Source organism: Brachyistius frenatus, unplaced genomic scaffold (assembly GCF_029030835.1).
Source record: "Brachyistius frenatus isolate BFR_SWC_R1_liver_20210118 unplaced genomic scaffold, ASM2903083v1 Contig_10, whole genome shotgun sequence".
Taxonomy (NCBI): Eukaryota; Metazoa; Chordata; class Actinopteri; family Embiotocidae; genus Brachyistius; species Brachyistius frenatus.
The window spans coordinates 2618843-2643356 of NW_027210609.1; the positions used below are offsets into that span (position 1 = coordinate 2618843).

General features: G+C 39.6%; 1 protein-coding gene across 1 annotated transcript in view; it reads right to left on the reverse strand.

Annotated features, from left to right (window-relative positions):
* syn2b (synapsin IIb) overlaps nucleotides 1-24514 on the reverse strand; it is a 78154-nt gene that overhangs the window by 30878 nt on the left and 22762 nt on the right. The window contains exons 2-3 of the mRNA XM_069690878.1: nucleotides 5612-5669; nucleotides 4162-4253 (exon numbers count right to left, since the gene is read on the reverse strand). Of these exons, the coding sequence (XP_069546979.1) occupies nucleotides 4162-4253; nucleotides 5612-5669 (150 nt within the window). The remainder of the gene's footprint in view (nucleotides 1-4161; nucleotides 4254-5611; nucleotides 5670-24514) is intronic.

Here is a 24514-nt window from a genome sequence, read left to right on the forward strand (position 1 = left end):
ATTATTGTTAATAAGTAAATACTGCTAAATGGCAGACGGGAAAATGTTCCCAGTTTGTGGTTTCATGCTCTACTTTAAAGCTCTTCATAGCTTAAAAAAAACACTAAAACCACAGCACTGGAGCGATTGGAGGCAATTTGCGACCGGACAAGTAAGGTCAAAAACAATATTCAGTGCAGTTCAACTCAGTGGAAGGTTGACGGTGATAGGGCATGACTCCTGTTATTTTTCCTTTTGTCTCTGCAGGCTTGTTTGACAGCGAGGGAATGTGAGGAAAGGCAGAGAGGGAGGGGAGAGGTGTGAGAAACAAGACAGAGAAAGAGAGATGTAGAGTGGAGGGAGAGAAAAGAGACACAGAGCGAAAACTCTGGCGCAGTGTGACCACCACCAGCTCTTCATGCACCGAGAATACTAATCAGACACTCCAAGAAACTAAAAAGACTCTGGTGGAGAGGACACAGCAATTAATGTGACTGTAAGCTCTTCATTACTGGCAGAGGAGATCAACATGACTCTGGGTTATACCCTGATTTAGTGTTGCCAACAACGCCCCAGTCATCCTAACTAGCTTTCACTTTGGATTTTTCACTGTGCACTTGTGTGCCCCGAGCTTTATTTATAAACTCCAGTATGAACTGGAGCTTACAAAGACCCATAAACTTTAAATGTGTGAGAAAGTCTGTGATTTTATTCTTCTTCATAAATGCCATGGTGAGTAAAAGGAAGTGAGACAACAAAGTCAACATGGCAACTATTTCCAATGGTCTCTTGAACTGTTTTCATGAATGTGTAAGGCTGAGCATATGGAAGCTCTCCGTGCATGCACCAAAGAGATTAGTTGCCCAACATGTTTACAGTCAGTCCAATCCAAAACACTTCAATGAGGCATACTGCTGGACTGACTGACATCTTACTTCACTGTGACATGAACATGAGCATTGTGTATGCACTGTTTACTCCTCTTGGATTTTTGTGAATTACTTTAGTTATCAGCTGTCTAAAGTAAGAAGCATTCAAAAAGGTGACTATAAGGAGTGGAGGGACATTATTCTGCTTTTTTTTTTTTTATGGGATTTTGTGACACTAAAAATATCAAATAATTCCAGCCCTATTCCTTAAGAAAATGAAAAAAATAACCAGCTCAAAGTAGCATTTACAGGATTTGAATGGCATATTTAAGTTCTATAATTAAGTATGATTGTCCCTTCAGTAACAGTACATTTCTCTCTAATTTGACCAGGTTGTACATGTGTGTGGCTGACCATATGGACCATATGCATGCACCAAAGTGATCAGCAAATGTTCCACGAGGGCCTCTGAGCCAAAACCAGCAAGAGTCTGACTTCGGTCTTACAGCTCCAAATGTACATACTGTGTTTGAGGGACATTGCAAATAATTGTTCTCTTCTTGCTAAGTATTCTAGAGCTAGTTCATTATTTGCCATTGTTTTATTTGTTTATATTATTACTGAAAAAAACAAAAAGAAGACAGAAAGAAAGTAAATAAAGTTGATTTCTATAGCAACTTTTACAGATATAAAATCATAAAGTGCTTTACGTCAATAAAGCAGCAACGCCAACAAACAACACAAGACTGAACAGTTAAAATCACAGCAACAACAAACAAACGAGGACAGACAGACATTACAACAAGCACAAAAGCTATAAAAAACAAAAAACAACAACAACAACAACAACAAAAAACAGTTATAAAGATGTGCGAACCAAAACCATGTCTGAATAAAAACATTTTCAATTATCTTTTAAAATAAAAAATGCATGAACAAGGGGAGAGCGTTCCATAAATCAGGTGGGACAGCTTGAAAAGTCACCTCTGGTTTTAAAGCGGGTTTGAAGAACAGCCAGTAATTTTTGATTGCTGGCTGTCTGGATGAACAACAAAAGGGGAAATCAGAAATGTACTGGAGTGTAGTAGAGTTGTAGATTGTTTATTGACATGGTTAGAGTCTGAAAAAAGAAATAGATCTTCTTCAGGATGGAGGTTACTTAGCAACACAGTCATTGAGCAGTTAGCAAATCGCTGCTTTGACTTGAAATCGATGGACACTGTGTAATTACAGAGACAAATCTAGGTAGTTAGAAACGTCCAGGTCTAAAAACCGTGCATTGAACTCAGGCAGACAATAAAACGGACTGACGTTTATGTTGTGAACTCAATAAAAGTCTCCACTACAAGCTCATGTTTGGGTGAGGACGAGGTTAAGATACCACTTTGGAGGTCTATGAGGAGCTCTGGTGACAAAGAATAAAGCCTCTGTAACACATAGTCAGGACAGATTAGCGTGAATCATTCTGCATTAGCCTGACTCCACATTATCTCCAGCAATTGTCACTGTTTATTGTATGTTTGTGTGCGAACATGTGCAGACCAGCCTCCTATAAAGCATAATTACAGGGCAGAGATGCTGATTATTAGACTGATGCTGCTGTCTTCATTTCCTGTTGGCTTTATTTGTTGCTTACCAGAAGGAGTTACAGCCTCGCCTAATGACTGCCAATCTTTAGCAAGGGCACTGCTGTCTGTGTCATTGTGGTTTGCGGTGTGTGTCTGTGTCTGTGTGATTGCAATGAGTTCGTATGTTTGTATGCAGATTCACTGTGCTGGTCTGTGGGTTCTGGTTGTGGTCATACGTCTCTGCCCTTTTTCCACTGATCAGAGATCCCAGTAAACCAGTCTGTTTGTAAATTTCCAAATGTTTTTCTGTCTGATCTCACAGAAAATGTGTGTTTGGATCGTCATTGATTGATGCATAAAAATGATAAAGCAGCACTTTGCTGGAGTTTGGAAAATGATGCAAGTCATTTGTGTGTTTGTACGCTCGTGAAGACCAAATGTTCTCCCAAGTGGGAACATTTTTATGAAGACTCATTTCAAGGGGAGGGTTTGGGTGTAGGGTCAGATTCATGGTCGAGGTTGGGTTTATTTTTCTTGGTTGAATTTAAGGCCCGAGCACCGATGGTGCGAAAACCCTATTGTTATTCAAGTTATTATTATTATTCTCCGTAAATAACTGCATTTTTGGCGGGTTTATCATATTCAAAAACTTATGAAAGTTGGTACACGTGTGACTCCCGGCGAAAAATATCTTATTTTAGTGGAGTCGCGAGTGGGTATGGCCAAATGTCTCGCTAGCGCCCCCTAGAGAGATGCCCCGGCGGCTACATTTACCTACATGCACGAAAATCGGTAGACATGTGTATCACACCGAGACGTACAAAAAAGTTACATTGCAACAATACGTGTGAATTGCCAAAAATGGCTTCTAAATTCAAAATGGCGGACTTCCTGTTGCGTTGACGTAATGTACTTTAACAAACTCCTCCTCATGAAGACGCGGGTCAAGCCCCGCTCAAGGTAGTCCACACAGAGCGAGTCCTTCTAAGGTAAGCCACACGGTTGCGGGTTTGCTGGTTTCGGGTTTGTCTTGTAAATGCAGTCATACTAATACCAAACCAAAGGTCAACAATAATACAAAACAAAAACTCAAACAAAAATAAAAAGTCTATAACAAAAAATAAAGGGTGTGTCTTCTTGGATTTCTGTCCGAACTACCACAAACTGTATCCCCCAAAATCCCATTAATACATTTTAACGTATGATTTTTTTTTCATAATTTGGACGACACAGTACTTTACTTACAAACTTTTCTTTTCAAATTTCAGAAGTCATGCTTACACAGTGGTTGGAGCAGTTGCCTCACAGTGAGAAGTAACTGGGTTCGATCCCCACTTGAGGCATGAATGTCAGTTCAGAAAAAGGTCATCACTCATTGCATTATGTTTTGTTATTTAGTTAATAAGTAGTCCTCGGTTCTGGGATTGTAGATGACATGAATTTAACCTGATTAGTAGACTTTAACCTTCAAGAGCAACTTCAACCTGGCTTCAAAATTTCCATTTGTATTTGCCATATGTATTGTTTTAAAACTTTTTTTTATAAATTTGTACTGCGTTTTCTTTGTGTTTTGGGTTTAATCTCAATACTAAAGTTAGGATAACTATGTTTTAACTGTCAGTGTAATCTCTGTGTGTGTGTGTGTATGTGTATGTGTGTGCGTGTGTGTGTGTGTGTGTGTGCGCGCGTGTGTGTGCGTGTGTGTGCGTGTGTGTGCGTGTGTGTGTGTGTGTGTGTGTGCTCACCTGACCACTTTGGTCCCGCCCCTGACGACCTGCATGTCCACATTACAGGTTCCATTTGAATGTGAGATGAGATTGACCTCTGAGAACTCGGCCTGCGAGGAAGGAAAGAGAACACAGGACAGTTTCATCAGTGACATCATGTTGATATACTGTAGCTGGCAAATGTGACATAAATATACATGACATTATAATAAATGGTTTGCTTTGCTTTTAATAACCAGCTGTAGAAACTTACATGAAACAGAATATAACAGGATTTCATTTTCTGTGTTCAAGGTTTTCGGGCAATAATGTTGTATAATAACAGCGACTTTCGCAACAGCCACATCATTCTTTTTTTATCACTTGAATTAATGACTCGGACTGGGATCAAAATAAATACTGAATCATTTTTTATTCTGACGATCGTCCTTTTGCAGAAGCAGTAAAACGAGATGAAAGGAAACACTTTAACACTGCACACTCTTTTGCAGCTGTTATTTGTTTGCATATTCTTGTTATATTATATTGCATTCATAAACCATATCGTTATTCTAGTAAAATAGTGCATGCAGCTGCAATTTGGTGTGGTTGAAAACGCAGTGAGGATTTCTCTGTGACTCATAGCTGCCGACTTCTGTCTCCACTGGTGTCTATTTCGTTTCTGTGGTGAGGCTTGAGGTTGTTATTGAACTGTCAACATCTATTAGGTGTGAAACTGTTTGTTGTGATGTGGTGTGCCTATTGTCGGGGACGACAACAGGCAGCGCAAATGCAGTCACCAAATATTGCAAAATGGTTTGCTGATTGGCCAATATGAAACCAATATGTTATGCTGCATTTAAAACTTGATGTAAAAACTTAACAAGTCACAGTACCCACAGTATAATATTGTGAAAAGTTCTGGTATAATTTTACAGTACTTGTGGTTTTGAATGTGTGGTCACATATTTATTCACAGTTACACATTCACAGCCCAAAAGAAAAGTTCTCTGAAGATGACAAATGTAAATGTTTGGAAAAGATAAATACAACCCTGTTGCATATTTTCCTGTGTGAATGAAGACAAGAATTAAGTGGCGAGACATCGAAGCAGCTCTCAGGTGTTTTGAGCTGAAGGCTAACATCAGCAAGTTAATATGCAAAGTGACAGTTCAGATAGGAGGATGTTTAGCAGGCAATATTTACCAGCTACACTATCATTTGTATACCCTTTAGGCATGCTGACATTTGCTTATTAAGATAACATAATTAGAGTAACATAAAGTACAGCTAAGGCTGGAGAGACTGTTGTTAGTTTTGTAGGTATAGAGAAAGCATTTAAACTGACCCTCTAAGGACCTAGAGTAAATATAGATATTTCAACATCAATAATAGAATGTCAGGATGTCAGTTCAAACTTTTCTGATCCATTTCGATCCTTTACAAATTATTCTGTGGCTTCATAGATGTATAAAAATCAATATTATACCTGCTCCACTTTGATATCATATTCTCCAAGGACTTTCTTTCCTCGAAACGCCTTGGCCCTGCAAGAGAAGAGAGGAGAGGAGGTTTAGTTTGTACACTCCAAACCTCTTAGTTGTCTATGCTGCCCTCTACTGGACAACACACGGCCTATAAAACAAATGAAAAACAGAAAATGGATGCCTGCTCGTGTACTTTAAATGGCCAAACTTTCTCAGCTATAAAGGAATGTTTATTAAAAATGAGCCCGTTGTAACAGCTTAGAAAGATGCAGCAGACAATTGTGGCTGTACCAAAAACTGAAATTAGTGTCATCACAATGACTGGTAACATTAAATTCTAATGCGGCTGCATGCATTCAATTTCATCTAACACTTTGAGTGATGGATGTACTCAATAAAAGCGAGGTTTGAAGTTGACTTTCTAATGTGTCGTCAGTCACTCGCTCAACAGTGATGTAGAAAACAGATAACAAGAAAACACACAGAGGCAGGCAGATGGAGAGCGGGCAGGCGAAGATAGACCGGCAGGGAGGATGGAATGAGACAAGCAGAGACGCTCACAGGCTGCCAGCCAAAACCCAAACAGACAAGATGCTCAGGACGTTTCATTATAAACTGCACCGTAAATGGATCACAGATGGTTTACCCTGCATCCATCATAGAAACCATGCACTGAAGCTAAATAAAGCAAAAACCAAGAACACGGAAGAGTTGAAGCCCTGAGTGGTACTTAAGTAGAGATAACTTTATACAAGTCCAATCTTGCCTCTCTTCTTTTCTCTATGTTGTTCATGTAGCAACTACGCCATAAAATACTTCACTTCAGAAAACACAATGATGCATAATACTGTTGACGTTCAGGCAACACAACCTCCCATCTAATCTCATTCGTATCTACAAAAAATGGAATCCTTCATCAAATTCATTCATCTTCAACAAACAGAATGCCTGCTTACCTACCTTACCTCCCATAATTTGACATTAATTCAGATTGCATCAGCACTCATGTTTCTCTATGTGCTGCCAATTAAGTATGTTTGCAGGATTGCTTCCATAGGGTCTCACAGGACCTCGCATAGTGCAGCACCAAGGCATCTGGCTTGTTACCCTGGTTCATTAGGAGCCGACCATCTGTGAGAGAAACGCACTGAGGGTATCACGCCTTAGCTTCCACTAATCAATAACCAAGCCAGCAAAATGAATGACCTCACAGCTATAGCAATATATCTTTATCAGCCCTGCAAGGAGGTGTGATTTTTTTTTCAGTTTATCCACACAATTTATTGAAAAATCAAGCATCTCTTGTCCCACTGTTGATGAATGGGTCTAAGAGCAGATGAGGCTCAAACTAAACAATAAAACATGCGATGCAAGGCCAACACAGTAATGGACAACAATAGCATCTTAGTGAAGGCTGATTTAGCCTCTAAATTTGACAAAACAAAACACACCATGTAAAAATCGGAATCCCAGCGGAGCTGTAATAAATATCTGAGTGGGTGCTTTCACAGGACAAAGGTGCTTCTAACAAAAACAACCTTTATATACATTTTTTTTTGGATAAAAAGAGTTTGTTTAGGCCGACATCTGCAAAGTCGGTGGTCAATTACTGTAAAATGGCTGAAAATTCACCAGTGAGACATTGTCACCTTGTTAGGTGCCTTTTTACACATTAGCAGACATGGAGATCTGTTTTGGTCTGCCCTACCTCTTGAATGAAGAATCTGATATTTAGAAGCTAAATGATCCGCTGTGTTGTTCACCAGACAATCTGTTGTTTGGTGTTTGGTAAGTAGTGGTATAGTACACTGGCTCTTTAGAGCATTTTCACCTGCTGCTTACTACAGCTCAAAAAGAGATTTGCTGGCCAATGTGAAATTTCTTTTTAAATACATTACACAGATCTGCCATGTAAAGCATTTCAGCCAGACCAGAAGTGTACTTCTGACATGTAATATGCAAACCAGTGGTTTGTTACATCTGATCAGCACTTCTGCCAAGCTGCTTGATGTATGTTATGCAACACTCGTGCTTGATCTGCAGCTTAGTGTAGCTTAACACCAGGTTGAAAAGCAGTGGTTTTCTGTTCTACGTGGTAGAAAGAAGAGAGTTCAAAGGTTTGCTTTGTTGAACCTGTACACACGTCCACTAGTGGCATTAGATGTTCCTGGAGTACACCTGACGTCACTGCAGCCAGTCCAGCTGGACCACTGGAGGTCAGCAAAAAGACGACTCCGCAGGTGTTTCGTTACTTTTTGAACAGGAGCCACAGTTTATACCAAAGCTACTACACCGTATACTTCAACAGAGAAAAGGTAGAAAAACCTCTTCCCGGTGTCAACAGAGATGTACTACTGCTCAGGCCAAACTATCACATCACATTATTTGAAAAGTATCTTCTCTTTTATATCCATCCAACTCAGTTTTCTTCAGTGTGATGACATATACAACCTCACGGGAAGCTAACGTGACTTAGATTTTAGTTCTGCTAAGCCGACACATCAGGAAGTTGTGAACAACAAATCATCTCTGACAGGTTGTCCATAGGGTTTCCTTTATTCAATTTGTAGTTCACACGGGTGTCATAAAAGTAAACCTTACTGAATGCAGTTCAGTTAAATTTAATAAGTACAGTGTTCCTCGAGGCAGACACCCACATGCTGTTTTGTTATAGTATGTTATTCAAGCCTTTATAAATGAGAGCGTACACTCTATTAAAGAACGCTGCAGCAGAAATCAACAATTAATTAAATGTCACCTAACAATACATTAATGACGATGACACATTTTAGCTGTGTAGAAATAAGACTGGAATGATACCTGCAATTTAATCAAGACGACAAAAATCACAGAAAATGAGAAACACGTGGTGTACAGCAATCACTAATGGTTCTGGGTAAAGTGAACAGGCTGGCATTGAAATACTGCAGCATTATGTTCCCATTATAATCTCTAAACATTTGGTAATTTTCCTATTATGGCATCTCCACTATCACTACATGACAAAAGCTGTGACGCAGGTTTCTGAATTAACAGGATACCACAGAAAAAACAGCATGACCAAACTCTGTGCTGGTCTAAATTCAACAGCTGAGCTCTGTTGTCTTCATTTTCAGGGTCCTTTGATCGGATCCCACTTTCATTATTGATTTGTGGAGTCCAATGGTCAGAGAGAGCCCATAGAAATCCAACCTTTCAAAAAAAGTCATGGTAATAGCTGAGAGGGAGATAGAAGGAGGGAAAGATGACAAAGCCAGATGAGGGAAAAGTACAAAGAAGATAAATAAGTGATATCAGCATTGCAAATGGAGATACAGAATGAAAAAAGATAATGTACAATAACTGCAGTTTGGAATCCTGCATCATTCTCAACATAGCTGTGTATTGTTCATTGCTTTCCAGTGGACACTAGATTCCTGATTTTAATTTTTTCTTCAATGAATCTGACCCAAATGCATCAATCAATGATTTATATGTATATGGACCACTATTTTCAGTGTTCCCGGACGTCCTGCAACAACTCTCCTAAAATAAACACACGCATTTGATTGCTAAAAGGTTTTCAAATGGTCACAACAATCCTCCTCAAGCTATGTTTTACACGGCTTGAAGTCCTGTATCATATGATGGGGCTTTAGTTGATAAGAAAAGATGCCATTATCAGGCTATAATGACTGCGCCTGCTGCCCATGAGAGCATGATAAACATCACAGTGTGTGTTCCTTCACACACTCTCCCACACTTCCTTGTTCTCTTTCTCCTCTTTTTCCCCATTCTCTGTCTCCTGTCACATCTTTAGTTCACATGTATATTTGTTTTCCACCCATCTACTTTTCCCTCCGTAGATTACGTTGATCGATTCAAAGTAAAGACACATTAATGGAATGTACGCATACAAATGAACCATGCATGATAAGCGACTGCATTTTAATGGGTTCAGTGAGACGAGACTAATCGTGCAGGCGCGTTGCTGTCGAAAATACATCCGTCTCTGGGAGCCTCATACTGGCATAACTGGCAAGATGGCAGAATTCAAAGAGTGAAGTGAAGCATTTGCACACACATTTGATGAAAACTAAACTGTGTAATAGCACATAGAGCTAAAGAATTAGTTAGGACTTTGATGCAGTTCTCTAAAACCCCAAAAAGATATTATTTACGAAATGACGGTCATCCCTCTCTGGCCCAGCACACAATGGGGGTGTCAATGCAAGACGGTAACAGGTGGCCTTCTCTTCAAATGGATCCACAACAGGAGTGGATATTGTGTAAAAACAAGACACCGACTGTTGTGATGGAAGGGCACAAAATGCGTTCGACTCTGCTTGAGTGTGGTAGAAGATATTAGGTGCAAACAGACACTGTAAGTGCATGGAAATGGGAGTACAGTTGAAGGAAGCAGAAGTGGTGTGAACTGTGATGGCTGCAGACCAAGAATTTATTTTCTGTCTCTATGGAAACTTTCTAACATGTTGGACCTTACTGGAGGGGTATGGAGGCATCCTTGTCACTGGACATCATGAAGCTGCAGCTGCACTGAAGTATCCAAACACTTCAGTTGTACAAAGACAAGTGTTTTACTACTGATAACAGATAAAAACCCACCTGCTAAAATCATTGGCTAGGATCTGGATGTTGGAGTTAAGGAGAAAAGGCTGAAAACTCAAGCAATGCTGGAGCAAATACCAAAGATAACGCTGCGTTTGGATACATGTCAGTCGATATAAACAAAACTAGGAAATAAACATACAAACAACGTGTGTTTCTTCTTCCTTCCCATATTTACTCCTTTAACTGTCTCTTAATTATGTCATAATACATGTTTCTTCCCCATCACAACCTTGACTTGACTCCGTTTGATTTGTCATAATCTCACAATGCATGTTTCCAAGCTTGTTCTGTCACAACAAACCAGCCATCTGATAACACAGAGTAGTCGAGGGGACCACAGTAAATGGCTCAGGAACCAAACAAACGCACACTAAACGCTGAACATGAACAAATTTCAGTTCAGTCTTTTTGTCTCTGAGCAGAGGGTCACTGTTCAAATTTGACATTTGTTGTTGAGCGTCGGCGAGCATCACTGAGCCTTCATGCACATTATATGCGTGTTACGATTGATCAGCAGAACCAGAGTTCCGATTGGCTGCACACACTGAACACGCACAGCATACAAAGCTTCAAATCATCGGTATTGGCTAATGCATTCTTGCCTGAGGTGAAGATGTCACTTAAATTATTCAGCCGTAGCACAGGAGGCTGCAACACCTCCTGCTCCTATCCTCCCTCTCTGTGCCCTGCAGAAATGCTGGTATCCCCTGAGACTTCACCTCCCTCACTCATAAATGTGCCTAGTCAATGTGTCTGGCAAAAACTGTAAATTGTGGTTAGTACTGTGTGTCAGGGCAGCAGGTAATATGTCAGCATATTGGAAAAACACTGTCTTAAGTTAATTCAGTAGCTTTATATTAAGCCATACATAAGGACACCCTTTGACTCATGCACGTCCCGTATGAGGACTTAATAAAATTCTACAGGATTAATCTCGTTCCCTCAGACCCAAAGGTGGATTCACTTTGACATATACAACTGCAGACTTAATGGTTTATTAGTGAGTGTGACCCATGGGTATTATAATTGTACATGCCGGCATTAGTTAATCCCGGTAACGCTCTGTTACTTTGATAAGTCTTGTGTTTGCTCCCTCTGCTGTCTTACCAGCGGCTGGTTTGTGTCTGTTTTTGTTTCTGAGGGTGATGTGTACAAACTGGGAAGCGTTAGCGTGGTGCGGAGGCCGGAGTAACTCCAAAGTTGACTTAACTTGCCGGCCATTAGCAAGTACATTCAGCATTCAACTGCTTTGTGTCCGAAGACAAATTGTGTGCAGCTTCACAGCCACAACGTCATATTTCTACAAGTGTTCAACACAGAAGATGTGGATATCAATGCTTTGGATTTAGATTTAGATGAACACACCTATGACAGGTCTGAGCTGAGAGTTAGATGTAATCACTACTTTTGCTGTATAGTAATTGGTTTTAATTGTAAAGCAATGAATATGCAATGAGTAACTGTTTATATTTCTCAGCTGAATAAGAATTAACACGTCTTTGTCGACACCCCATCAACTCTGCATTTATAAATATTGATATGTTGTCAATTAATGGATTTTCAACCTGCTGCCCTGAGGCCATTTTTAAAAGGGGACTTGACACTTTATTTGTATCCGTCTCATTACTTTTGAACTCTTTTACTTTAGTATTAAAATCATTATCAGTTGTTTCTATATTGAAGTAAACAACACTTGGCACTTTGAGGTAGTATCTATTATTATATTCTGTCGGAAAAAAAATGCATGTTTGTCCAAATACCTGTGATCTGGACATTGTCGCAGTCCATTTGAGCATTTCTAGATCGAAAAACATGTGACAATAATTTTCCAGTTGAAGGATTCTTCCCAGGTTTCCTGCATCGTTTACCAAATGAGAGTCTGAGGTGCGTTTGTGTTGTTGTTTGTATGTAGTGATAGAGGACTCGGTGCCTGCGGTTTGTCTGTGGGGTTTTATTACATTACTGTGATAAACAGGCTGTTCTCTAAACACACAAGCACACTTAGAAGTTTAGCTTTGTGTAGCCGGTGTGTGTTTGTGTGTTGTTTGTGTGTGTGTTAGAGCACATCAATGAAACAGACTCGTCGAGGGAGCGTCTTGAAACAAACAGCAGAGTTGATTGTTGCTTTTGAGGTTTTGCTGAATTCCACCTGCAGAAACGGAGTGATTTGTCACTGCACCCTGTGTGTGTGTGTGTGTGTGTGTGTGTGTGTGTGTGTGTGTGTGTGTGTGTGTGTGTGTGTGTGTGTGTGTTTAAAGTGTGGGTTACTTTTCTGTCTGTGTGAGAGTGTATAAGTGTGTAGTTAATGTGCTTCTTGTCCTTAAAAAACAGGCAGAAGTGACAGTAATCTCCTTTATCTTCTCGCTGTAACTTGACAGCTTTGTTTTCACTTCATGTTGCAACTTTTTCTTGTTCCTTCTCTTCTTCCTCGCCCACCCTCTACTTGCTCACAGTTTATCCACTCGGTCTCCTGTGTTTTCTTTATTATTAACATTTGTAATCCCCCCCCCCCCCATTTTTAACATCAAGGAGCTGTTTTTGGCAGAGAATCTATGAATTCATGGATTCATTGTCTGAGGATAAAGCTGGCATTATTATTACTTTCAGCAAGTGCATTTCTTAGGGACCATTTATAGCCCTGGATTAACACACAATTAGTGAGTATTTCTGTACGACTGTGTATATGGGACTTGCTTATATTACCCAGGACGATGTCACTCGGTGCAGTGGTGTTGCTTTTTGACTGCATGTTATTGATAGTTTTGGTGGCACAGAGCAATACGCAATTTACTTCCTGTTCTTTCTTTTCACAGATGTCAAAACTTAGAAAAATACAGAATATCGTCAACTGTATCCTTTACTGTCTGACTCTTTAAAATAATTTTTAAGCTTTTTTAATTTTAAACTAAAACATTTTTAGATAAATGTAAACAATCATGTGAAAGCTGAGTGGACCAAAAATATTTCTGGATCCCAGCACGTCCTCAGTCAGCGTTTGAAGCTGAAGCTGACAGCAGCAGTCAGTCACCAGAATTTAGTCCGTGGATTTCTGATGTGCAAAACATTCTTGGGCAGAAACAATCTCAGAATGAAAACAGTTCATGCATAAAAAGCTAAGTGTTTGCTGAATTTATGATTGACTCATAATTATAATATCTAGATTACCAATTTGATCACAACCCTTTAAAAAGGGTGAGGGACTGTGAGAATGATCCACAGTCATAAATAGTGTGTAAATGAACGTGAGAATCCATACATGGACACACTGATCCTTCCATGAGAGTGGGAATGGTAATCAGGAAGCGTTTAAGGTGTTATAAGGCCAAAATAGGTGTTTATTAGACTCAAAAGATTTATTGGAAATCTATACTGTAGTATATCAATGGGGAAAAGTCACTATTAAAAGCATTAGCAGCTTTATAAACTGTTTACGAGGCATAAATATTCTCTATGCACTTCATATCTGCTTTGCTGCAGTAGGAATGGGTGATATAATCAGTATCATATCATTCATCTTAGATTTTGGATATTGTAAAATTGTAATTTGTCATAATTGTTGTGTTTTTCAGATTTTAAAGGCAGCATTGCAGTAAAGTGATGCCATTTTCTGATCTTACCAGACTGCTCTAGCTGTTCTGTTATTTGCCTTTACCCACTTGGTCATTATATAGACATCCACATTATATTCACACTATTGAAAATCCACAGCATTGTGAAAGCACTGATAGTCTTCCCTACTCTACTGTAGCAATATTGGTATCAAGGTAGATGGTCAAATATATTGTAATATTTGAATTTGGTGTGAATATTTTGCCTTCCTCATGCCCGTCAAAGTGTAACCTGTATGACCCAGTGCTGTTTCCTTTCCTATTCTAACTGTAACCCTGAATGCAGCGGTGTCTGATTCTCAGTTCACTAATAAGCTGAGTGACAAAGCCAAACAATTACCAGAAGAAGTGTGGCATGATTGGTTCTCCAGAAAGAAGAAAACCAACCTCCTCATTACAGCAAATTGTTGAGTGATTCAGAAAAGCCTTTATGACTGTGATTACGACTGTTGTATTTGTCTTCTCCAATGGATACTTCCCAAGAAAAAAAGAAAAACAACCCAGTGAAGGATCTGCCATCGTCTTTGATTTAGTTAGCAACACTATAGGTAGCACACCGATTATGAAATGAATTGTAGATCTAAAGCACACAGCAGATTACTGCTGCAACTAATGTATATTTCCATTATTGAGTTGTCGATTTTATTCAAGATAGAATGGTAAATCTTTGTGTCTGTAAAATATCTAAAAAATACTGAAAAATGTCCACTTCTCACTATCAAGGACGCATTCTTGGTAAGGTAGGTCTCCAGAGGAAAGCCAGACTCATCCCCAGTGCTCAGAGAACACATAATGGAAGAGTATTTTTCCTTTCAAGGGTTTTTACAAACACAATGACCTTTGCTGTGTTGTAGAGTCTTTATTTTCTAGGTATGCATCACTGAAAAGGTGTCACCCTTGTACATGCACATGTTGTGGAAGCATAAAGGACCACCTAATGCTTCCTTTAAAATTCTCTGAATGAATTCTCTGCCCTTGGACGACTTTTGAAGGATCCTCAACAATGGAACTGGCCTTTCATGGGATCTAGTGATGTAACATCCTACAATGGCAACCTACTAAAGGCACATCCTTGATATTGACAAAATATCCATGTTCTGCATTTTTAGCATGTTAGCATTCAGCACTCAACACAGGGTACAGCTGAGGCTGATGGGAATGTAATTGGTTTGGCAGGTATTTGGTCATGAATTTGGCTTAATGATGGCACGAGATGAAAATTTTAGGATCTATTGTAATGATAAATATCAAATTGACTCTCCGAGGGACATAAATGAACCAAAATTTCATGGCGAGCCACATGGTGGTGGTAGTGGAAGAAAAGTGAGGGGATCAGGTAAGTCGGCAAAGTCATCCTCTGGAAACCGTAAATGCTCACACTCAATTTTATGACAATCTGTCCAATAGTTATTGAATTATTTCCGTCCAGATCAAAGTGATGAACGCAATGTGGGAAATCCCTGCAGCTACGCCACGGGCAAGACTGAGAATGACTGAAACTATTAGTGAATTACAGATGCAGATTAATTTGCTGTGATTTGACTAATGACTAAGTGGACTAATCATTTCAGCTTCACAGCTGATGAAAATTTAGAACAAAGCACACATACAGCAATGACATGCAGGTGGTTTCCAACAAAAATGTTTGACAACGTATCAACTTTGAAAAGGTTGTCAAATGTATGCTAACGTTTCAACAATTACTTCATTGGGTGTTGACGTTTCTTTTCTCAGGCTTCTTTCAGGCTTCAATTTCTGCTTGACAGTTTTGAAATATATCAGCTATGTTGCTCCTTTGTTTGACATTTCTGTTTAATTTCTGCTTTAATTAGCCAATTCACTTGTCCTTATTTCATAACATGGTTACTGGGAACTCGAACTAGAAGAGCACTTGGGGAGTGCAGACCTCCGCCAGTCGTCCATTCTTCTATGAAATGCAGCAACTGTGGCTCTCCTATGAAACCGATGTACCTGAGAGCTCTATAGCAACTGCTTGTTCTATTGTTTCTCTCAGTGAGATATATTCCCTGCCAGGATATATTTTCTCTGTGGGCTTTTAGGATTGGGAGAGTTGTGTTATCAGTGTTAAAGATTGGGCTTTCCACGCTCGATGTTGTATTTATAGACTGAAGGCTGAGATAGATACAGGAGACAGCAGTTTAAGTTTCAGGCTTCGATCCACAACGCTTCCAGTCTAATTAGGTGCTCTTGCAAGGGAGCATCTTGTAAAAAAGTACAAATTTAACAAGTATCTCTCCCTCATAAGGCACAATTTTAGTCCTCGACAGCTGTACTTAGTGGACAATGTGACCCCATTGTAGCAGGGAGATGTGTAACTTCTACAAGGCATGCAATTTCAGCACACAATCTCCAAGAACAAAATTGTTGTCCTAGATCTCTGCAATAAGATGACCAGTCCTGAAATGACAGCCACACACTGACTCATCTCAGAGCGAAGTGAAGCTTAGGTGAGCACTCTCCCTGGTTTAATGTTAGGGTGAGACCGAGTGTCTGTCTGCAGCTAGATGGAGAACAGATAAATCACAACAGACAACCCCGCAGGAGCTTGGCACAAATAAGACTTTATGCGCACTATATCCAGATCTCTGTCTAGGTTAGTCTTTTATTTGTCCTGCTGTCTGTCTTCAAATGCACACACACAATCACAATTGCACTTGCGTAGAAAAGCACAGGCGAGTCACAGAAATAGACATGGAGGCTATTTCAGGGTTGAGTAAGGTTTTTCAAGAAGTCTGCCACTAAATGGTGCCAGTAAAGCATCACTTGACTTTGTCTCCTGACAATGAGTTCAGGTTCATATGCTGTCAGTTCTTTGTGGTGAATTTCCTTGTCACTTCAATGAAAACAGGGTTTCAGTCTCAGCTCAGTTTTCATATCTAATGTTGTTTCTCTACATGATGATGAGATTAACCACGGCCTTTCAGGGCACTCGCAGACATTGTAGGAGGAGCACTGGGAAATGTCTTTCCGTGTGCCGAGACGGTTGTATTTCAGTACTAAATAGTTCTTTTAAAAAAAATAATTAAAAAACAGTACAAATCAAGGCATTGTTTCTGTTGAGATTTTGAGATTTTTCTATACTTTGAGCACCACAGATCAAATGTCCTTCAAACTGATTTATTGCCATGGTAGCTGCTAAATCTGAGTGACAAAGTTTACCCATTAATACAGTTTACAACATTTAACATTAATATATTCACATTAAAGAATCACCTCTTGCAATGGTCTACATTTCAGGGCTGTACATAAGTGCTAATGCAAACCAAAACATGTCTTAGTGCCGCAAGTTTAAATTAAAGAAGTTAACTGGTGAAACAACGTGGAAGCAGTCGCAGGAAATGCAAAGTTGTGTCTATAATACAAAACGTGATCATTTACAGCATTTTTTGACAGCAGTTGTGTTTTAAAGGTTCTCTGTGTAGGTTTTAGGACAGCTCTCTAGCCAGAAATGGAATATAATATCCATAATTATGTTTTCATTCGTTTATCATCACCCAAAACTAAGAATTGTTGTGTTTTTGTTATCTTCATAAAGAGTAATCCTTTTCTTTTTCTTGTTTTGACAGTAACCCCAAGAAGGGACAAACCAAACACGGGCTCTCGAGAGGGTCTTTTGCATTTTTTTTTTGCAAGTTTTACCCCCACTGTAGATTCTCTTACATGCTTGGATGAGGAGGGTGAGGCAAGGAGGGTTTAGTTGGTTGCAATCTACAACCTCACCACTGGATGCCACAAAATTCCGCACTAAATTCTGCACACCAACCCATTCAGCTTCTTTTAAATATTGTATGGAGTAATGGAACAAAATAGAGCGCCCCAACTGGCAGCAGTAAATATTGCACAGATATTTTTCACCTCTATATAGCTTTGAAAATAACTTGGTTCGGTATGGGCAAATATTAGGGTTTGCGCAACAACAAAGGACTTGATTGTCATTGTTACAATAATACGTTTATGGAATAGTTATGGTTAGAAGAAACACTATCGCTATCAAACAGGAAACACGCAATGGTTGCCCTCGGGTAAATTTCAATGTGTTGTCCATTCACCTTGACCTCCTCACTGCTCAGACTGTGGCTCTATAAATGCGTCACCTTCTTTCCTCTCTTGCCATTAGACTGCGCTGTCAAAAATGAAACTTACAAGGCATAATAAGTTGCTTATTACACCTCTTTTTACAGGGGACAGATCTGAGAAATGCAACAAGTTAACATCCAAGAAAAAAACTCAATGTCCTATTGTTTTATCGATCTAATTTCAGCCTCATGACAAAAAACTATTATGATAGATTATATAACAGGTGAAACACCGCGCACCTCCTTCCGCTCATATACATTTTAACACTTACAAATAAATATGGCATACACCCACAAACAACTCCCCACACACTATTTCACTGCCACAATGTCCCTGTTTGCAAAGTCATCATCACGTCACTATTATTGTTCTGCTTTTGTTAAGAACTTGGATTGTGTGTAGTTTCATGTGTGTGTCTGTATTTGTCTACCGCCCACGCCGCCTATTTGTCATGACAACGCTTGGAGCACTGAGTTTTAATTTAGAGGGACACGGAGAGAAAGGGCACAGACATTGCTGATCAACCTACTGGCTCTTTGCCTAATAGGAAGAGTCGCGAACCAAAGGTTTCCGGTTCCCACGGCCAAATGACCGGACAGCCAGCACACCACAGATATATAGTAAATGATGTACAAGGCACTTCATTTAAAACACTACATATTTATATATTCAAACAGTAAAATGATAAAGATTAGTTGTATGGCCCTGTCTGTGAAAGGGGTTCTTCGTGCGTAAATATCTCCTCAGCTCGAGGATTTTCGGGTTTTAGCCTCTTTCAGCAATTTTTTGGTCTATTTGTTTATTTTCAGTCTCATGCTTCTCAACAGCTTTTGTTTCCAGTTGTAGTAGCAGCTGTTTTCACTGATATAGATCAGACAAAGCCACTGATTGCTACCTGCCCAGCACCAAACAACACAGAAATAATTGGAATCTAGCTGGTGAACATATTTCCCTCAGGAATTGGTTGACAAAAAAAACCAGGATAAAAGAAGAGCAATTGTTATGCACACATCGATCACGTCACCCCACACACGGCTCCAAATACAAATTTTGTTTTGTGTCTGCTGAATGTGCAAATTCAACTAAAAGCCAAACAAACAAAACCCTTCAGCAGAATTAGGATTGCACTGTGCTTCATGTTTGTAAAATACAGGTGTGTGTGTGTGTGTGTTGGGGTGGGGGGTGGGGGACAACACACATGTGAATACACAAGTGTGTATGTTTTATCATTTGCTGACAGTAAGAAGAGCATCCTTCGTGCAATATGGTTGAAATCTGAGAAGAGGCTGGAGTAAGACGAATACTTTTAGGGGGGAGAATGCATCATCGGCAGGTGGAACTGGAACAGCCATCAACAATGCCAGATGACATCGACTTAATCTTCAGAAGCAGCTGACAGTTTCCTAATGGGGCAGGTGGGGAGTCCGAGTGTCTTCGCTTCAAATGTTTTTTTGTTAAGGAGGAGTAGCGTCCCTATTAGACAAATATACATCACTCCAAATAAGGCTTTAAGAACAAAGGACGCTCCCTTTACAACTCAAGTTATATATTTCAAGTTATTTAAAATTTAAAATTCACATGTATTTAAATATATATTAGGTAAAGATGATATATCAAGCCAAACAAGAAAAACTCATCATTCATAAAAGGGAATTTGGAGAGGTCATGTGCACCGCCGCTAGATGAATCCATTCCAACTGCTTAATGTGCTTTCATGTGTAGGAGGTGGTTTTAATGTGTGGAAACATAATTCTGTTTCATATCTAAACTGCTGTGTGCCGCCTGACACATATTCAAATATTGAGTCACTACAACTTGACACTGGTGTATTTGTTTGGATGGAGCTACACAACAAAGTAACCAAACCACATCAAATTATCCGAATGCAAAGTGACACTATTCATTCATTTGCACCATGAGCTTTGAACCTGCACAAACATGGTGCGGTAAAAGCGCTGCGTTTTAAAGTCAGTATCTTTTTGCAATCATCCAGTCAGGTTTTCATTTCACTGTCTGTCATTCAGGGTCATGAAACAAACCGAGTCAAACAATATACCATTCATGTAAAAGATACCGACACACTCCAGAGCCACTCACCTAATACTAAAAGAAAATATAGCGAGAGAAGCGCTGGTAATTTACTGCATCACTGCACGTGCTACCAAGCCGGCATTGTTCCTGGGTCCTGATAGTGAGCCACACTTTTAACTAGCGTGCTTATTATTCAACCCATTCTCCAGTTACATTTTCCAGGAATAGCACCCAAGCTTGTGAAAATGCGAAAGTAAACCTTTCCAACTCAGCAGACCCACCAGAGGCGTCCTCGAATCACTGATTATTCAAACACTGAGGTGATGAACTGCTACAGTTTCAGAGGGATGGATTGTATTATGTAAACAAGCTTCCAAGCAAGCACTGTATTTGCAGAAAATTTAAGCCCAAAATAGGTATATTCAAAAGTTGAATTAAAAAGTGTTAATTGTACCTCAGAGGGGGTGAAAACACCAGAAGGGATTTGACATGAATCATCTGTAGGCGCGAGACTCAACATAACTTTGTTTTGTTTTATTTCGTTTTTCACATTTTGCCTGTTGACTCAGTCCAAATCCTGATAACCTGTGATATTTCGGAGTAACTTTTGATATAACACAGTATTGTGTGAAATGACGACATATATCCAATATCCTGGTGGGAATTTATGTGGAATTACAGTACAGGAATTACTCGACCAAAGTGCAGAAAACAAAATGTAATACAAAACATGGACTGCCACCTTTCTGTTTACAGACAGGCAACATTGCTATTATTTATTCTATTTACAAATTTTTCATTTATGTGCTCTGTTAATGATTATCAACCCCTCAGATTTACACCGATCAGCCACAACATTAAAACCACTGACAGGTAAAGCATGATATAAATGTGATACAACAGCCCAGCAACAAACCCTCCCTTCATAATGATAATAACATTAATTTGTTATTCATTCTGACTGAGAGAGGTGCTGATTTATTTATTTTTGTAATTTTGGAGATTGTAATTAATGACTGTTAAACTTCTGTTAAACTGGGAGGTGTTCCTAATATTCATATTCACCTCTCTCAATGAGACTGAATAACAACGAAACATTATGATCCTTTTGAAGGGAGAATTTATACCTGGGCTGTTTTTATACTTTATGCTTTGGTTTTAATGTTACGGCTGATCCCATATATTTTACAACCCCTGTGGGGCTCCAGTTGTTCATGGTGGGGACCACTGCTCCAGGGTAGTTTGGACAAAACATTGTACTTAAAGAGAACAATTGCAAAGAGACTGTTTTCTTTCTAGAATGAAAACTGTTATGCAGTAGAGAGAAGGGAATATGGTGTCTGTATTGCTGTTGCTGGGATTACTGACTGGTGCAATTTATGAAGATTATGAAAATGTTTACATGTGAACAGTGATGGTCGTGCATTAATTTCAATGCTATTCTGTTTCAGTTAACCATATAGGCTTCAGACTAGTTCCTCAGGGAGAAGCTGAAGCTCCTTTTGAATTACAAACTGTGGGACAGAAGACCAAACACACCCTTGACTGTTGTTAATGTTGCGCTTCCTTTGCTATGCACAGAGCTTTGCCTACAATATGTATCTGCTGCAGCTCAGGTACTGTGTGGGCTTATTTTATGTGGCAGATGTGTCCCAAATGCAATTTGCATGGCTAAGCACTCTGTCGTCTACGTGCCACAATAAAATGTACGGATGGATTATTTCTTTAGGCTACAGATATCTCATCTGTCTCACGATGGCTAGATAATCCTGTCAAAAATGAAACAGAAACATTTTATAAAAGACTTCATGTTCCATTTGTAAATGTGTCTCCCTGCTATAAATCTTTCACATTTGTTTTTGCATTTCTGAATATAACTGCAGTCATAACGGAGATAAATGGTTTGGACCAGTGCTCTTTCAAATTGATCAGTTATTATAATTATTATTATTATTTACTGTCGCTTATCCATTCCTAAATCAAACCAATTACAGACCTTGGAAAAAAAATCATTATTAAGTTTAGAGCTGATCTATGACTGGGATTTTAACTGAACAGACAATTCTGTTTTCCTTCAGTGGTTTGTTTTAGCTTTCAAACTCTCCAACAGAGTGCAGAAGGAAGACAAAGACAACAAGAGCCATAAAAGAAGGTATTAACGTTGGTTACGATGAAGACGGTTAGAGGGAAAGGAACTGTGAAAGAGCTCTTCTCCAATGGATTAATCAGTTTAATCTGTGGAACCGGTGAGAGGTGGAAGTATTGCATGAAGGTTAATAGAGATTAAACCTGAACAAGTTACCATTCATCACCGCAAGATAATTGAAATACTGTGCCCCCACAAACATTAATAAACACACTCGTGCACACACAAACACACAAAGAGGTGCACACATTATAAGAAGGCTTCAGTTCAGATGCCAGAATTCAATAATGAGTTCAGAAAATCATGTCAAGATTATTCAAATAAAACAATGCAAACTGGAATTTGGATAGAGCAAGCAATTAGTGGCGTGTGCATGGGAACATGAGTTTCGACACTGGTTTGCAGGTGCAACCCAGGCTAACAAGCTTACCAAGGTTATCTGCATCAGTAGCAGACGACAGGGAATTCTCCCCATCATGACAAATGTGCCACTTTGTGTGTTTACAATACTCGGCATTACACAGACGGAGAGATGAATGATTTATCAATTAATCCAGTCTGGCTCAATCGAATGCACCTGGCAGTGTTTGTGGGTGGAGAGACGGAAGTAGTAAATCCTGCTAGTTGATCAGGTGCCTGTTTAGAGCGGAGTCGGGATTTAATGATCGAACAACACAGCAGAGGGGAGTGTGGGTGGAGGCCAACAGCCATCTACAACATGACTCACTACAGGCCAGCCTGCACATTAGCACCTAAGTGCTGAAATGGTTGAATGGTCTGAAAAGGACCTTGACTGTCGTACTGTGCCTGAGTATGTTACGCAACATTCACGCCTAACAAACATACTGGACTTTGGGCTCAAATGTACTTGAGTGCGGCACATAGTATTAAGTGTGGAGGCACCCGTAGAGGTGCCGGTAGACAGATTTCATCACCCTTGGACAGAGATAGGCTGTCTGTTTGTTGAACCCCTGGTTCCAGTCTTTATGGTAAGCTAAGCTAACTGACTTCTGGCTTTAGCTTCCTATTTAGAGTATAATGATTTTCAAATCTAACAAAAAAGAAAAATGAGTCACTTTTAATGCTGACGGCTTACAGAGACAACTTGGTTGCCCCAAAGTCCCATCATGCAGTTCCTATCGCCTTGTGGAAACATCAGAAACAATCCAGGGCGTCCTGATCTATTGTGCACAGACCCTGAGGGATCAGTCGAATAAATACAAGACAGATGGTGAGCGACAGGTAGTGTGTCGGTCGTTTGTCATCATTCGAGCTAAGGTTCAAAGCAAAGGACGTATTCGGGCTGTTCAGCGAGCATACATTTAATTTAAAGTGGTTTCCCTATTTCATTGTTCTGCATAATAGTTGTCACATAGTGCTAAAACAAGGACCTTTGCTTCTTTCTGGTTCAGTGCAACTCATTAATTGCATCTGGTGATGCACCCGGCATTGTCGTTGTGTGTGTGTGTGTGTGTGTGTGTGTGTGTGTGTGTGTGTGTGTGTGTGTGTGTGTGTGTGTGTGTGTGTGTGTGTGTGTGTGTGTGTGTGTCGGAGATAGAGTTTTGAAGGAAAAAGAATATCACACTGAATGCACAGAATTTTCAGCAGAGGTTTGTCTCTCCGTGCTATTATTTAAAAAGTTGCTTATTTAGAGTTATAACATAAAGGGCTTTTCAGTCAAATTCTGGTCTTGCAAACATCTTACTTCATAGTACTCTGTGGAGACATAGAAGGGGTCAGAAAACAGGACAGACACTAGAGAAGCAACGACAATAGACAGCAGAGGTCCTCCCATCCCACAGAAACGAGCCCAGTCTTCTCTTTACTCCACTTAATAAAATTCATCTTTCTTTTAATTTTCCAAACACAAAGCTAAGGTTGAAATTACTGTCAAAATCTCAGGAAATAATCTTATTAAACACACCAAGTACACTTGAAATTCAAACTTTAGTGTATAGGAGATGGAGGATTCCCCTTACATACAGTGCTACACTACTGAGGCCACATTACCCTGGGAAATAGCTCAAACTGTAGACACCACAGCTTAAGCTTTCCTGGAAGTCCTGAAATCTTTCTAAACCTTCAGCAGCATGTTTTCTAAGCTGCTCAACCTGCTGAACGTCATTCAACTCCCTCATGTGCCATCTCCATAGACTCTTATTCAACAGGGAATATTTGATCTTACTTAGAAAAAAACGCCACTCTTTAACTTTCCTTTCACCAACTAGATGCTGCTACTCGGCTTCATCCTTAACTTAGACCACTTTAAATTTTCATTCACTTTCCCCAACAATCGCCTCACACGAGCTGCAGTTGTGGTCACTAACGTCAAGTCATCCATATACGGATTACCTAAGAATTTCAGTAGCATAGACCTGGCAGCAGATACAATTATTTGAATGGGATTTGAT